The 17277-nt window shown below is 47.0% G+C and overlaps 1 protein-coding gene across 4 annotated transcripts in view; it reads right to left on the bottom strand.

Moving 5' to 3' along the window:
* Nucleotides 1-923: 923 nt before the first annotated feature.
* The window catches only part of LOC119169192 (FMRFamide receptor-like), a 1338388-nt gene continuing 1322034 nt past the window's right edge, over nucleotides 924-17277 (bottom strand). For all 4 annotated transcript variants that reach the window (XM_075886260.1, XM_075886259.1, XM_075886261.1 and 1 more), the window contains one exon: nucleotides 924-8897. In XM_075886260.1, coding sequence (XP_075742375.1) covers nucleotides 7341-8867 — 1527 coding nt within the window. In that variant the 5' untranslated portion in view covers nucleotides 8868-8897 and the 3' untranslated portion in view covers nucleotides 924-7340. The remainder of the gene's footprint in view (nucleotides 8898-17277) is intronic.

The following is a 17277-nucleotide window of genomic DNA, read 5'->3' as shown; positions in this document are numbered from 1 at the left end:
CTGAGTACCTGAGTGGCCAGGTTGACATGCAAAATCTTCATATGCAAGGGTTACATATGGTGATGCGTTACTTTAGGGCAAATCATCATGCCTCCTGCATTCTCGCAATCATCTTTTTAGACAGCAACATAGCAAGACCAGTGCACCCACTTAAGAATAAATTTCAGAGAGCGCTGCTTTATGAGCCTGTTACGAACGCACTTCACACGAGGTGTGGCACGTCGGATAAGACATACACCTTTCTTTCATCGTTCATTGGGTGTTCAACTGAGTTTTTCATTTAACCGAGTTTCCCGTTTATGCCGAGGTCTGTCAACATCCTTCTATTTGTGCTCGCTGACCGTGGTTCACAACATCCCATCGACGAGTGCACCTGCCTTCTTTAAAAGTATGATGGCCTGCTGCACCAACCTGTTTAGCACTGATTCCTTCGTTGGGCCTCGGGAGGCAAACACGCCGAGTGCTTGAGCGTAGCTCTCTCTAAACGGAATAAACATGAAGACTAGTGCATGATTGGCCTGTCCAGTTGCAATACATTTAGCACAGTTCACTCGCTGACCGTGGTCCACAAATCCTATGTAGGCAAGTGCCTTGGAATTTACACACTTCCATTCTCGAACATGCATCTCATCGATAAGCAGCATTCCGTGCTTTAGGAAATTTGATTTGGGCGCTAGTTTCTCTTTCAGTGCCATGAAAAAATCCTCGTCAAAGCCACACTTCATTCCTACGTTGGAAATGCATTTTCTGATTGTCTTCACGCAGTGCAATGGCAAGATATTGTGTTCTCTGAAAAATCTGTAGCCAGATGGCATGCGTATGTTAAGAAGCACGTTGAAGCAATACTTTTTAACAGACTAGTTTTATACTTGAAAAATTGATTTGCTGCACAAACTTGAAGGAAAACGTGGGAGACAGGAAAGAGCGCAGACTACCAACTGTTTATTGTCGTTTCGTGAAGCCAATATATACGCATGCTACGCTGCGCTTCCACAATGCGCACAAAACCAAAGATGCCACAAACAAAGCCGTCCCAAAACAAATCAATTCAAATGTGACTGGCACCACAATCACAAATGCGAAAAATGGCAAAATACAAAAGTAATACTGACCACAATCTTAACTGCTATTCCCAAGGTGTGCGCTCTTATTTTTGCTAAAACTTATCTTTTGTTATATTTTGTATTTTTTTGCACCAATATCAAAGGCGTAACATATGAAAACGTACTCTAGAGAGTTTTGTTTAAAAACATTTAAAATAGCGCTTAGCACCGGAAAAACAAGAAAAAAACAATTCTATAGTCACTCCAAGCAGCCCCAAATGATCAAACCCGAAGGAGCATTACGCCTAAAGAGTAAAAAAATATAATAACAAACATTAAACCTTACAAAAGAATACGTAGCGTCGCATGGGAAATAAAACAGGAACACTCATGAACAAAACAAAAGAAGAAAAATGGAAGAGAACACAACGCAAAATGCTACCCACACCATTACACATGACCATGTAGGAAGACCGTTTCCCTGTCCGAAAGTGTCAACGAAGGCATGCTTATGCCCTTGTCATTAAATTGCCTAATAAAGTACGCTTCGAGAATCTCCCTTTCGGTCTTTTCGCGTGCTTTAGCCATGACTGACGCACTCTTAAGCCGGGGGGTGCATCCGCATGTCCTACAGTAGAAATCTTAATGACCACCATTTTTTTCTTTAACGGCCAGACTGTGCTCACGCAACAGTTGGTAGTCTGCTCATAAAGAGTTGGTAGTCTGCACTCTTTCCTGCCTCCCGTGTTTTCCTTCAAGTTTGTGCAGCAAATCAATTTTTCAAGTTAGGAAGTAGGTAGAGGAGAAGCCAGTCGTCCGTGCACCGTCTTCCATGTTTCGCCGGGACCTTTGCGGCTGCTAAAGACTCTGCCAAAAGCATGCAGTGGTTCTCTCAAAAGCCGGCTTCTTTAGCAAGATCCAAAACTTGCGTGTCTGGAAGGAGTTTAAGTTTCTCCATGCTTGCTTCAAGTGAGGCTTTCTATCTTTTGGTTCTTTTCATAAATAGTTTTTTTTTCTTGTGGTACAACACAGCTCATCGCTTCCTAACTACTTCTACTATCGACCTGTATGGCGCACTGAGACCGCTAACATGAAACCTAACAGATGCCTTGACTTTTTTGCTTTCTTTTCGTTTCTTGTGAATACGCAAAGTGTTCGACAGCTTTTTGAATAGTCCGCAATGCATCAGCGAACAGTTAAAAACAGGGGAGCTGTTGTGCCTCCAGGCCCCTCTCTCGTCACAAAAGGCACATTCTGACTGGATCTCGGGAAACTTTTTTCTGGCAGGACCTCCACGACAAATGACTTGGTGTTGAAGTTCCTAAAACATGTCAATAATATTTCAGGTTCGCTGGGCTTCACAAGGTACTTCCACATCTAAACGGCTCACTTCGCGACCCCGATTCCATTTTGTTGCTGTATATCCCTCGCTGCCCTCGTGGGACGGCATCGCTTCTAGGATTTTGAATGCGAATGAGGGAGACGACGCTGACAATTTCACCATGTGCACAAAAAAAGGCATTCGACACAATCAACGTTTATGTAGTGGTGGTTCTATGCAGTGTTTGGAATGGTGTGGGATGCTCACTGGACAACTGCTGGAGCCAGCTTGCTGTAGGGGCAGAAGCCTCTGCCTCTATTTTCTGCATCGGCACATATTTTTCAGCAGATTTAGTTGAATGTAGCTTGGCTGTGGCGGAGACTTCAAGTGAAATGTACTCTAATGCTCAGACGTGAACGCCTCATGTGCAATGGAGCTCGCCTTGAAGTTCGTATTTCTTTGAAGGCTATTTCTCTGGTTGCTGGTGGCTACTGAATCTTGATACACACTATGCATCTTCACTTTTTTGAGGCTTCTTTCATCGGAAGTTTGAAGTAAATTCCGGCTGACTCTAGGTTTCTTTGATGGATGCAAGTGCGGCGAAATATCCGAAAAAGTGCAAGGAACTGCTTCACGCACCTACTTTGGCTTGCGGTCACAAATGACCGCGCCTCCAAGCTCAGCGTAGTATTTGCGCCTGCTCACGATTTCACTGAGGAAATGTTCTCGCAGACGTAGTCGCATATCGTGAGATCGCGATCCACCCGGCCGATAGCTCTCACCCATTCCTGCAAGCGTTTAGGGTCAGCTGGAGCTTTGAAGGTGCGAACTTTTTCAGCTCAAGACTTATATATACTGTTGCAGTTTGGGACAAAGCATCAGCGTTCCATGTCAATGTAAATCACTAATCAAACAGTCAACGTAAATCACTAATCAGCAGCGAAGGAACTGTCGAATTTGCGACGTGCTGGTTTTCGAAGCCAGCCCTTACCTTGCATCGTCTGTTCCCGTATGCCCAATTGTAATGAAGGAAATGTGAATAAATTTCTAATACAAACACCAGGTGTGTATGGCATGCTCTGATCATCAATTTTTACGGCGTATGTTAATATCTCGAAATAATGTCGCCTTTTGTTATAACGAAAAACTTGCAAAATGTGATGCCGCACCGCCACATCATCAGATCTTCAGCTATTTGTAGTGGACCAGTTTGTCCCTTCCATTCGATACAAGAGCACTATTTTCCAAATGTGAATAATAAAGACAATTTGCAGTAGGAAGCACTAATATGACTTTACCTTCCTAACGCCAACATTTCTAACTAAAATCTTTTTTGTGTGTGTCACATGGCAACGTAGCGCGAGTAGCCGGTTTGAAATGTAGCAGACGACACTCGTGTGCGTCGGAGACTGCAGGCGCGCGCGCTCCCCTGTCACGGCTGAAAACGAATAGTTCTGTGCGTTGCCGCACAACTACGCAGTCCTTGAGCTTGTTAGGCTGGTTCGCGCACGTTCGCCATAAGGTCACTTCGCCAACCTCCTCTCTCAGATTGACATTTTATCGGCGCACGCTCGCGCTGGCACCAGCCCGCAGTTTCCCCTTCTGTCTTTCTTGTCTTGCGGGACAGACAGACAGACAAACAAACAGACAGAAAGACAGGGAACGAACGGACGGATGAACGGATAGACAAACAGAAAGGTGGACTAACGGAGCCAGGTCCATCAAAGTCATTCACTTTGCGGATAAGTCGTGATTTTTATCGTGTTTAGTTTTTTTGCAGAAAAAACAAAATGATAATTCCCTGTGATATTTCCTTTTTTCTTGCTGCTTCTTGCCTTCTGGGTCGATTTCTCGTTTTACTCACCGTATCAATAGGTGGCGTTGCCTTGTTGCAGTAGCAGCGCCTGAATGCTTGTAAGCGAGCATGATCGAGTTTTGATATGCTGATCCTTACATATCAAAGAGGAAGGAACAAAGGTGACGGTACGCTGCAAAACATCTTGTTATCCGCATTGAATCACGCGGGAAGGAGATCTGTTGGGTTAGTAAAGCCACCATTCCAAATGCGTGGTAGCCACGCATTCCTGAAGATGGCCGACGATTCAGCCGTTTTTAGGGAGATCGCCAGCTTCAAGGCAGAACTGTTATCAGCAACACTTTGTAGTGAACTGCCACATTGCGTAAATTGAGTTGAATTCGTGGTTGGTATTTTCTGTTTCTGACAATCACTGCCACAATCACGTTTACATCGAGTAACCTTCTTTTTTGGCTTAGGCGAAAGTGCATTAGGATGATAGAACCACCAGCAGAAAACGTGGCCTTCTCACACCGCAAATGTTCAATTCTACTATGCATCATTTCATTCTGGGAGAATGGCACTCTTCCCTAGGCTAGTAAGGAGCGGGTTCCTGGTTCCTGCCACTTGCGCATTTGACCAGCTTGACTCTTCGCTAGACTCGTGCTGCTGATCTGTCATGGCCCAGATTGCCACTTCCGATCACTACAGTATAGTAAGGCGATACTACACCGGTGCTCTTATACATCTTGATTGATTGATATGTGGGGTTTACTGTACCAAAAACACCTTATTATTATGAGAGACGCCGTAGTGCGAAGCTCCGGAAATTTAGACCACGTGGGGTTCTTTAACGTGCCCCCAAATCTCAGCACGCGGGCCTACAGCATTTCCACCTTCATCGGAAATGCAGCCACCGCAACCGGGATTCGATCCCGTAACCGGCGAGTCAGCAGCCGAGTACCTTAGCCACTAAACCACCGAGATGGGGCCCTTATACATCTCATTGGTCACGCTTCCTTGATCCGGGACATCAACGCACTGATTACTACGACGACCCCATATTCCACGGATACCGCCACGGGTTCTTCAGATGGTTAAATAGACGATCCATCGAGCATCTGCGCCGCCCTATACTTCTCGCAGCAACTAGACAGATTTTCACCTTACTTGTATGCACTGATTTTTTGTTTACCTTGCGTACTGCCCAAAAATTATTTTGTAATGATGCTGTGAGCCTATTGTTGGGGACAGTATGACGTACACCACCTAAAGATATTCTTTTACGCAAAGAGGCTGCATTAAGTATTTATTGTCAATTCCAGGAACACTCTCGACACTTAAACTTCAACAACAGAGATGCTCTACTGTGATTATTGTACAAAACGATGGGAAGTAATAGCACGCCTACGCTTCGTACAGAGGCTAGTGATAATAGGTTTCACGAACCACAACCACGATATCATTATGAGACACGCCGCACTGGAGGGTCCGGCAGTTTCGACACCAGGGATGTTCTCTAATTTGCACTGAAATCGCAAAGTGCACGAAACTCTAGCATTTACCCCCGTATTCCACAACGCCCCTTCCCTCAACGCTCCTCCTTCACTTGAGAAAGCCTATGGGAGTGCCATCTCTAGGCAAGGGGAGTCACTGCATATCAGTGATAACTTGCTGCTATTCATGAGTAGAGCAGCGCCATTTTCAGCCTTGCCGCAGCACAGTGCTTAACTCTGTCGAGTGAAGGGTGAAAGTCGAGTCGAGGAGCGTTTGTGAATACGGGGTTTAGCCTCCACCGAAATTTGACCGCCGGGGTTGCATCTGTAAATTCCGGGTCAACAACCGAGCACCGTAGCCACTGCACCCATGAGTACAATATCTAGACACTTGAAGACTGAACACTCAACGATCGGTAACACAATATCCCAGTAATGGAGGAAGAAATAGAAAAGAAAGGACCGGAGGTGAGCCAGTTCTCATCTTGAGCGCTTGCAAATGGGGACAAAAGCAAGGCCAACGAACTCACGAGCTGCACACCATTAAGTTCGTGTGCATCGGAGCATTGCACATTTTCGTGCTACATACAACTCAGCCATGACACAAGAATGTTTTCCAAACAGTGGGAAGTTAATTAGTACATCTACAGTGGGCGTACATAGTCTGCATCTGTGGTCAATACTGGGAAGTAACAGACGTCTTTCACTGACGCACCTAACCAGATGTGGACGACAAAGGCTCCTGCTATACACAATACACTCGGGAATAGCAGCAGATTACGCTGCTAGGGCACATCACCTTCTAAAGTTGTTTCAATTTTACCCAATAAGAGCACCTTCATATTCTGAGAATAAGGCATAAAACGTGGGGCAGGTTCAAGCAACCCAACGAAAAAAAAATGATTGCAAGGGACTTCCGCACGTTTTATGCACGCTTCAAGTTGGGTGTGCGTGAATCATGACGCGTTTATTGCTGTCACGTTACCATCAGCTCTTCCCGCAACTTTTTAATACCTCAACACTTCACCTCGAGTCGAAGATAGTGTTTATAGCAATAAATAGAACATATAATTGATTCTTGAAATATGCAAAATTAACACACCGTTTCACACAAACTGCATTCAGTATCCGTTGTTCATTCCGCATGGTCAATACTGTTCGTTCATGTTATGACATATATTATATTTATTTGACAGCCGTTATTGATATGTGGGTCGCCATCAAGCGTAGACATTCTTTTTTCACACTCATATAGTAATATTTTGGGATCCACAGGCTCTCGCGTGGCCAAGATTGACTTAGAAAGCGTCCGATTCTTCCCGAGTTCGAAAACAACTTTATACTTTCGATAAATAGAACTGAGACGTGTACGAACCACGACACAAAAAAGGGCAGCTCTGAACAGCTTCAACATTTGTAAGGGACAGCCATCTATTCTTGCCCACATTGCCACTGCGCAAAACAAGCACGGTTTTTCACTTAGGAGCATATTCAAGCACCTGCAAAAAAATAAACACATATTCCTGCCGAGTACACGCACGACAGCTGATGAATGCTCACCAAGCGTACTTGCCGAAGCGGTCAGCTTATCCGTGTTCAGCATTATTCAGCACCACTTTCGAGCAACCAGTAGCTCACATGGTCTGAGTTCCTCTACAGTGTAGTGGGTTCTATCAAGACGGTGCCTATATTTTAGGTGCCACACATCTGTTCTCTGTCACCCCCTGAGAAGTAATGACAACTACGCAGTCCTTGAGCTTGTCAGGCTGGTTCGCGCAGGCTCTGTCCGGTGATCGCCGAAGTCTAGACCAAAAAGACTCAGTGAATGCGGTCGATCTGACTGCGCAGTTCGATGAGTCACTCGCTCTGCGCCCACTGGTGGGCTCCTCAGGAACGTTCAGCAAGCACGCCCGCGCTGGTGCGCTCTTCTTACCATTGGCATCAAAGGGCCCCGACGAATTGGAACGGGCCGAGCGCACAGAGCTCAAGCGGCGGCTGGTGGCAGGCGTATGGTCGTCTGATTGGTTGAGACCAGTTCCAGTGTACTGGTAAACAGACTGCAGGCGCACGAACTGACCCTCCGCACAAGGACAGAAAATTTGCAGGAAAGTACGCCGGTACTTCTGACTAAGTAGGCAGTAAAGTATGAAATTGCCAGCTGCATTGAGCGACATCAGAAAGTTGAAGATGTTTCCCAAAATGAAGACGAGCTTCTCTTGCTCACTACCTTCTTTCGGAGTCTTTATCGAAGTGTAGAGCAGTGTGACAGCGGTGGGGAGCTGGCAGACGAAGAACAGTATGACAACCGCAATGAGCATGACGGTGATCTTGTTCTCCTGGTTGTCGCGGCTGGAGTCAGTTCTCTGAGTCATTTTAGAACGCTGCCTGCGTGAAATGTGCACGGAGCGCACTAGAAAAGCATTGAACACGGCCAGTAGACAGAATGGCACCAGAGTGAAAAGCACCACCGTCAACCAGTAGTATATCGTCTTGTACAGTTCATTGCGCCCGAACTCTGAGTAGCTGAGACTGACCTTGGTCATATTGGTGACCGGGTTGTTATCCTCAACCACAGCGTATTCGAAAGGCGTCGGTAGCGTGAGTACGAAGCAGAAGACAACGACCCCTATGACAGCCTTTCTAGCCCGTGACTCCGTGCACAACACCTTGCCCTTGATAGGATGGCATACGGCGATGTACCGCTCGACCGTGAAGGTTGCTGTGATCCAGACAGACGTGTTGCTGCACGTGTCCGTTAAAAGAATGAGAAAGGGAAAACAGCGAAAATAAACGAATAACCCTTTTTCCTGGATAAACTCGTAGTGCTTGAGCGACAGCGCGAAGCCCCCCAGAAGGTACAGCATATCGACGATGGCAAGTGCAGCTAAATAGTTGTTGGTGGACGAGCGCATCCGCCTTCTGGTCATGATGACGATCGTAACCGAGTTTCCAATGATGCCGATGAGTGTTATTATGGGCACAAGTACGCGCTGTATCCAAAAGCGGCTGCTTTCCAGAAGCGCATCGTATGAAGACTCAATGGAAACGGCATCTGGTATAGGTGACGTGTCGAACAGTTCAGTGGAATCACATTCAGCGCACGCCAGGTCCGAACTCCCGTTTCCATTCGGCGGGTAGAGGTAGATCTGACCTTGAGTGCACATCCATGCAGGTGCCATGCCTGCTAAGGTGCAGTTACTGAGATAGTCCATCTTCGTTGTCAACCTCGAACAGTGGAGATCCTGCGAGATAGAAACAACAAAGGTGAGCACTTTCAAAAGTATGTGCTGTATAGTGACTGAAGTAGAACAAGGGCAACCTAACACTACAGAGACACCGAAGACGTGTATTAGAAAGATCCCATTTAACAATCCTGAAAACGCCCCTCTTACTGCGAGATGACGCTTGGTAAGCGAGGAAACGTGCGGAAAGAAAATGCAGACCCATACATCAGCTCGATATTTCTGAAGTCGCAGAATTTGAAGGCGTCTACTGGTACCCACGTAGCTTCTAATCAATAAAGATCAAGTACATTGTCTTCTCTGGGTGCCATAAACCTAAATTGCGAACTATTCATCGAGCCGATTTCGAGAAATAGCGAAAAGTACATTTTGATATTGTTGACAACACGCGCGGAGATTTCAGTTCAAAAGTTCCAACTGAACCTTCAACCTTGATTTTCTTTGCTAATTACGAACCTATGATAGAGAAACTTATGGAGTTAGAGTTTTCAAGGTGCGCTTTATAAATCAAATTGAAGTCAAGTCAATGTTTCTCTGTAGTGTTGCTGCAACTTATAACTATACTTTGCCCAATACACCACACCGATGTCAAGCAAACATGCGTAGACGCAAAAGAGGCACACTCCGCGCAGTGTATGAATGACGTGGTCGTCATGCTGCAGCTAGGCTTCCACCAATATATCTAATGGGAAAAGAGTTGACCCCGCCTAGCCCTCGTCGTTGTTGGTACTCATATATCATGAAAGTTAATTCTTACTACTGCCCACATTATTTCCTCCCTTCCACACTTTCTCGACGATGGTACTCTGTGCTCCCTTTTGGGTCGCAGATGTAAATATCTCTCCTAACATGGCCTGTGAGTGCGCGCGCGTGGTGTGCTTTTCTCTGCCCCTCCCAATCGCATGAAGAGAGTGTGTTTCAAGAGCTGAGCGTGGCTCGCTTTTTCTCCACACCGCGGCGCTTCCACAAATGATCGAAAAGGCTGCCACGCTGTTGCTGCTGCTTGCCTGTGGCAAGAAAAACAAATGGGTTTGCACTTTACCATAACCCCGCGCTTATTAGAAATGCCGGGTCAAGATGTACGACAGGTGAAGTCAACGCTGGGGCTTATATATTCACAAATTGGCTTTTTTTCTGTAGATTTCCCCGCACATATTAGAGCCTAATGCAAAATAACAAAAACGCCGACCAAGGTGAAATACACAAAACTTAAAAAGACGTTTCGGCTCCCCACACGGGAGCCTTCTTCACAGTGACCGCAAATGGCGTAGTGCGCTCTTCTTATGCATGTTTCATCACGTGTTGCAGACATCGCGCGTACACAGGAGGGAGTGTCCCAATATTTCTATTCAACGTATGCGCAGTAGTTTGAATGGCCAGAGATTCCATGTGCACTCGTGGTAACAACTTTCTTTTCGTGGCAATGATGCAGGCTTTATCCCAGTCGATAGCGTGCCCAGTAGACGCAATATGTTCTGCGAGGACATTAGAAGCTACTTTCTTGTTCTGGACGTCATTAAAATGTTCCCGGAGCCTTCTTTTGTAAGTTCCCGTTTTGCCAATGTATCCGTATTCACAGTCTTTGCAAGGAATTTTATACACCACGCCGGGAAAATCATGTCTGTCCAACTTATCTTTGACATTTGTAAGACGGCCTCGGAGATTTCGTGTCGGAACGTGAGCCACATGGACGTCGTAGCCGCGAAATACCCGAGCGAGGGTCTCGCTGAAGCCTGGAACGTAAGGCACCGATGCGCGTTTTCTCGTAGCGATGGTGTGTGACTGAGCCGCACGCTGCCGTTGTCGCTGCACCGAGTTCATGAAGGAAAGCGGATATCCGCAATTAGCCAGCTCCCGTCGAACGGACTCAACATCTTCTACTGCGTCTTCTTCCTTAGAACAAATCCTCCAAGCGCGCTTTACGAGTGTAGACACAACAGAAGGTTTATGACAGGATGAGTGCACAGAATTGAAGATTAGAAAACGAGCGGTGTGTGTTTCTTTTTGTACACACTTAAAGTCAGGCGCCTACCATCTCGTTTCACGAGGGCGTAAAGGAACGGAAGGCAGCAGTTTGATTCTTCTTACATGGTAAACTGCATCGCGGCTTCCATGAAATTTAGCTGTTCTAAGAATACTGGCGGGGCATCCCGTTGCAAAACACAGAAACAATCATCCACATATCGAAGGAAAGTCTCAGACGCGGCAGCAAATGAAGTGAGAGCCCAGTTTTCAACAGCCTCCATTGCAAGGTTTGCGACAGTGACGGATACAGTAGATCCCATTGCAGTGCCATGCACCAGCTTGTAGTATTTGCTCCTGAATATAAAGTAAGTGCTCTCTAAGCAGAACTTAAGCAGCCATAACAGATCATGAACATCGATGGGCGTTCTCTCCGACAATGATTGGTCATATGCAGCCTTCCCCTCTGACCTCAACAGAACTTCAGGTGGTGAAGTCTCTACGCAATAATAAAGACATTGTAATACTTCCTGCGAACAAGGGCAACGCTACTGTCTTTTGCTCGACACGAATGACTACGTGAACAAGATTAACGCCCTTCGCGAGGATGCCGGCACGTACCTTCCACTACATAGCGACCCAACACCAAAACTTCAAAGGGTCGTTGTGAACAATCGCACGAAAAAAAAACTGGCTAGCTTACAACAGCGACATGCAAAGGGTGCGCGTCCGCCAGGCAAATGCACTGTGCATAACCTTTCTTCCTACAAGCCAAACGTCGCCGAGACTGCTGTCCTAAATCTCGGACTCAATTTCAATACGGCCTTGAAACAGACCGTGGGAAGATAATTTGCGCCGTCGAGAACACTGTGAGCATCGTAGAACTTTCTCGCAGAGACGAAGCCCGTACGCGTGCTGTGTCTGTGCTGTCTTCACTTCGTCATATGCAGCTTCCCCTCTGACCTCAACAGAACTTCAGGCGGTGAAGTCTCTAAGCATTAATAAAGACATTGTAATACTTCCTGCGGACGAGGGCAACGCTACTGTTTTGCTCGACACGAATGACTACGTGAACAAGATTAACGCCCTTCTCGAGGATGCCAGCACGTACCTTCCACTACACAGTGTCACGGGGTCGTGACTTGGCCGAAGACAGGAGACTTTGCGTTGGAATTTAACTGTTTATTAGGGCGAACCTGTGCCGTGTAAACGAAAAGTCCGATTACAGTAGCAGTCTTGGCGTTTACGAGAATATTATTTCAGGATATATCTTACGCAGCCTATGTGCACACATAAAAATGGACAATGGTGAACAATGCGTATGTACAATGCAAGCTGTTATATACAGCGGAAGAAATTATAGCGTATGCAGTGACGTACAATGCAGAAATTGTACAACAAAGACAGGACATTCATGACATCGAGATGATTAAACCTAAATAAACAGTAAGGCTATTTGAACAAACAAGGGGAGGTCATTCACAGTGTAGCGTGATATTTTGCATTCACCTGTGAGGACGATTTGCTCTCGCGCTTAAGAACAATATTGCACAAAAGGACATGTTTCTAAAAAAGAAAAGAAAAATACACACTGTAATGCCACAGTGGTACAAGCTCTAGCCCACCTCCTCAATAGGGGAGGAAAGGAATGGACACTGTTGTTTTTCACGATAATAAATCGCGTAGACCACCGTCGGAGGAAAGCCTCCTCTCCCAGCATGACTAGTTCTGCGTTAAGATGCATAAGCATTATGTTTCTTAGCCGATGTAGTAAGAGAAACATGGCTCTCTGGGGGCGTCCCCTCAGGCAGGCCAGTCCCTTTCGTTTCAATAAGACGAAGGCTCTGATAGCCATTAAGAGTACGACTAAGTTATCCCTGTGGCTAGACTTCCACTGCATACTTGTTCGGAACATCCTGGTAACTATGCACCAAAAGGTGCGCGCTACTATACATACTTGGACGACATGTTTTAGTGTTTCGACGCGACCGCATTGCGGACATGTGGCGGAGGGCGCCACGCCCCACGCAGCAAGGCCATCGGCCGTTGGTAAAGCCCCCCCCCCCCCCATTCCCTGAGCCAGTTTAGGTCATGAACCTCGGAGAAGAGAGACGTGTTTGTAAGAGTCCAGCGTCTTTTCGCCCGGCATTTCCGGCGTTGTTCTTCAGATAGGCTTTTAAACGCTATTAATTCGCTCATGTTGGTGGGGGACATTTCCATAAGTTCTTGAACTGGAAAATCGTTTCGCCATTGTTGCAAAGATTTTATAACAAGTGTGTAATACGCTGGTGGCTGCTCAGCAGCTGGTGCCGTGTCGTTTGCTACACCAAAAAGTCTTCTAGAGGTTCCTAACAGATACACTACAAGTTGCCTGCCTCGATACGATGACTTCTCTAAGAGGGCCCAGGTGTTTTTGAGAGCCAACGTGCGGCACATTACATCAAGGTTGGGTACACTGAGCCCTCCCTATTTTACTGGTAGGCGGACCAAGGCTCTGGCAACAGCTTCGGCGTGGCGATCCCAGAAAAAGGAGCCGCACGCAGTATAGCCACTCTCAGCAAAACCGGTCGAGGTGGTCGGGCAATTTTGGGTACATAAACCAGTAGCGCGGTTATGCTGCTTTTAATTAGGTAAGCTATTTCAGTAAAACGTAGCTGAAACGTTCTGGCGACTTCAATGCGTCTGTCCATTTTGTGTTGGATTTCTTTCCGTGTGGTGCGTGCTACCTCACCAGTCGAAAGGAAAGTTACACCTAAGACTTTAACGCCTTGGACGACTTGGACGCCATCAGAAAACTCTTCACTGCGCATCCCAGAGCACAATGCCTTGCTTTTTCCGAGATTAAGACGTGCTTCCAACAGGTGTGGAATATTCGCAGAAAGGCTCTGTAGCTATCTATGTTCCGAATAAACAACGAGATGTCATCGTCGTATGCCGCTACTTTCACTTCACCCAAGCCTGGAAGAGGAAAACCGCGTATCGAAGTGAATTTCCGGATTTGTTTAAATAATGAATCTATGCCTAATATAAAGAGAATTGCGGAGAGGGGACAGCCTTGTATAATGCCACTATAGTGGCATTACTTAAGTATACTCACTGCAATAGGTTGAGATGTATAGCCATTCACTGCTAATGACGTTTGTATGTCTGTATATAGTAAGCGGAGGGTGTCGGTTAAATGGGCTGGGAAGCCATAATACTCAAGCACAGCGAAAAGATAGTTTCATTCTACGCAATCAAAAGCTTTTTCCTGATCCAAGGAAACAAAAATGACAGATATTTGTGTTTTTGTAGCGTACGTGAATAAATCGCGAGTCAGCGCAAGCGAGGAATAGATCGTACGACCTGGGACACTGCATGTTTGTATGTCGCTTACTAGTTCCGGTAGAATGGTTGTTATGCGGTTGGCAAGTATGGCTGTCAATATCTTATAATCCGAGTTAAGTCGCCAAATGGGCCTCCACGCCCTTGGATCGGACGGCTCTCCCTCGCTTTTAAGCAAGAGTATAACTCTGCTCTCACGAAACGTATTCGGTCTGATTCCGTCAGCAAGAAGCCCATTTAGCATTGTCAAATGGTGGTCTTGTATTGTTTCAAGGAAGGTTTTGTAGAAACTCAAAAGTATCCCGTCAGGGCCGGCGGCCGCGGTTGTGTTCATGCGCTGAAGCACGATATTGTCACGTTCCTTAAGACAAACTTGGTTTTAATGGGTTCGTTGAATCGACTAGCCAAGCAGCAGCTCAGACAGATCGTCGTTGTCTTCTTTCACACCTGGATCTCAACCAAGCATATCATGTGGCAATAGTCCCCCCTTTGAAAACATCGACTCGATGCTCGTAAAGAAAAAAAATGAAGGCATACAAACGCAGATACAGAGAACTAAAAGAGGGAGAGTGCCAGTACTCACAGCGCAAATGAAAAAAAATTCGCGAATGCTTGCGCCAAGCGCAAAAAGAAAAGGCATAAAAACACAGGAGAACACGAACAGCAGCAGCAGCACAATGTCACGGCTTGTCGCAACACGTGAACCACAAGGGCTACTGTGTGAAGTAGGGCTTCAGCCTAACGACATGCACGGTTTCGGGCCGAAGCTGTCGACGAGAAGACGCTGCGCCGTCCGGAAATACCTCGTAGGTAACATCAGTGACTCGTCTAAGAACCTTGTACGGTCCAAAATAACGGCTTAGGAGTTTTTCGAATAAGCCTGGTCGCCGGACAGGGGTCCACACCCACACTCGGTCCCCAGGGTGGTAGGTGACGTTTCGATGGCGGAGGTTGTAACGTCGTGCGTCTTCATCTTGTTGGTGACTGGTGTTTATGCGAGCTAGCTGACGAGCTTCCTCGGCGTATTGAGTGTATTGCTCAGCGTCTGGAGCGATTTCATTGCTTTGGTCACACGGAAGCATAGCATCGAGCATGGTTCGCACGTTGCGTCCGTAAACGAGTCGGAAAGGCGGAAATCGCGTTGTTTCTTGCGTTGCCGTATTGCATGCAAACGTGATGTATGGAAGAATTTCGTCCCAGGTTTTGTGTTGTACGTCAACGTACATTGACAGGATGTCTGCTATGGTCTTGTTAAGCCTCTCTGTCAGTCTATTCGATTGCGGGTGATAAGCCGTCATTTTTCGATGACTTGTGCAGCTCAATTTAAAAATGTCCTCCATCATTCGTGCTGTAAATGACGTCCCTCTGTCCGTAATCACGCATGACGAGGCACCATGCCGTAGGACGATTTGGTGCACGAAGAACTGCGCGACTTCAGAGGATGTACCACGGGGTAACGCTTTCGTTTCAGCATAACGAGTAAGATAATCTGTGGCAACTATAATCCATTTGTTCCCAGAGGACGACAAAGGGAAGGGTCCAAGAAGGTCCATTCCCACGAGATCAAACGGTGTCTGTGGTGGTGTGATCGGCTGGAGCAGGCCCACGGGTCTCACAGGCAGAGTCTTGCGACGCTGGCACTCACGGCAGCCTTTCACGTATCGATGTACACTAGTTGATAGTCGCGGCCAGTAATACTGTTGGCGTACTCCGGCGAGAGTTCGCGAATAGCCCAAATGTCCTGACGTGGGCTCGTCGTGGCACGCAAGGAGGATCTCGTCCCGCATTTCGGTAGGAACAACGAGTAGGAAGGCTTTGTCACTACCACGGGCGTTTTTCTTGTAAAGAATTCCTCCTCTTAGACAAAAAGAGGACAGTTCGCGAGCAATGTGTCGAGGGACCTGAGAGTTCCGGCCTTCCAGGGAATCAATAGCTGGGCGTAATTCGTCGTCTGCCCGCTGTTTTGACATAAATTCGGAATCGCTGACTGCTCCGAGAAAAGCATCTTCATCCTCGGAGGCCCTGACAGCGTGCCCCACAGGCGCTCGAGAAAGCGCGTCGGCATCTTCCTGTTTGCGACCTGACCTGTACACAATCGTAATATCGAACTCCTGCAAACGCAAACTCCACCGAGCGAGACGGCCGGATGGATCTCTGAGATTTGCCAGCCAGCAGAGCGAGTGGTGGTCAGTCACCACTTTGAAGGGACGACCGTAGAGGTAAGGCCGAAACTTGGTCTTCGCCCACACGACTGCGAAGCATTCTTTTTCCGATGTGGAATAGTGGATCTCGGCTCGAGAAAGAGTACGACTTCCGTAAGCTATTACATGTTCAACGCCACCGTGTCGTTGTACAAGGACAGCGCCAAGTCCAACGTTGCTGGCATCTGTATGAATTTCTGTAGCAGCGTCCTCATCAAAATGGGCAAGAACAGGGGCTGTTTGCATTCTCTACCGTAGCTCTGTGAACGCTGCATCTTGTTCTGCGCTCCAAGTAAAAGGCACGTCATCTCGGGTGCGTCGCGTAAGAGGTTCAGCTATCTTCGAGAAGTTGGCGATAAATCGGCGATAATACGCGCACAAGCCGAGGAAACGGCGTACTGCTCTTTTATCTGATGGAACAGGGAAGGCGGCGACAGAAGCAGTTTTGTCTGGATCAGGTCGCACTCCATCTGCACTAATGACATGTCCCAGAAATTTCAGCTCTTCGTAGCCGAAATGGCATTTTTGGGGTTTCAGCGTGAGTTTAGCTGTGCGAATGGCGTCCAGAACCTTTCTCAGACGCTTCAGATGTTCTTCGAAGCTCTCGGAAAAGATGACCACATCATCGAGGTAGACAAGGCAGCTTTGCCACTTCAAGCCAGCGAGAACTGTGTCCATCATCCTCTGAAAAGTAGCTGGGGCAGAACAGAGGCCGAAGGGAAGAACACGGAATTCGTAAAGTTCGTCTGGAGTCACAAACGCGGTTTTTTCTCAGTCTCGTTCATCCACTTGGATTTGCCAATAGCCACTCTTTAGATCGATAGACGAAAAATACTTCGCGCGTCGTAATCTGTCGAGAGAGTCGTCGACCCGTGGAAGCGGGTAAACGTCTT

Source organism: Rhipicephalus microplus, chromosome 2 (assembly GCF_043290135.1).
Source record: "Rhipicephalus microplus isolate Deutch F79 chromosome 2, USDA_Rmic, whole genome shotgun sequence".
NCBI lineage: Eukaryota > Metazoa > Arthropoda > Arachnida > Ixodida > Ixodidae > Rhipicephalus > Rhipicephalus microplus.
This window is presented reverse-complemented; position numbering and strand designations above follow the sequence as displayed.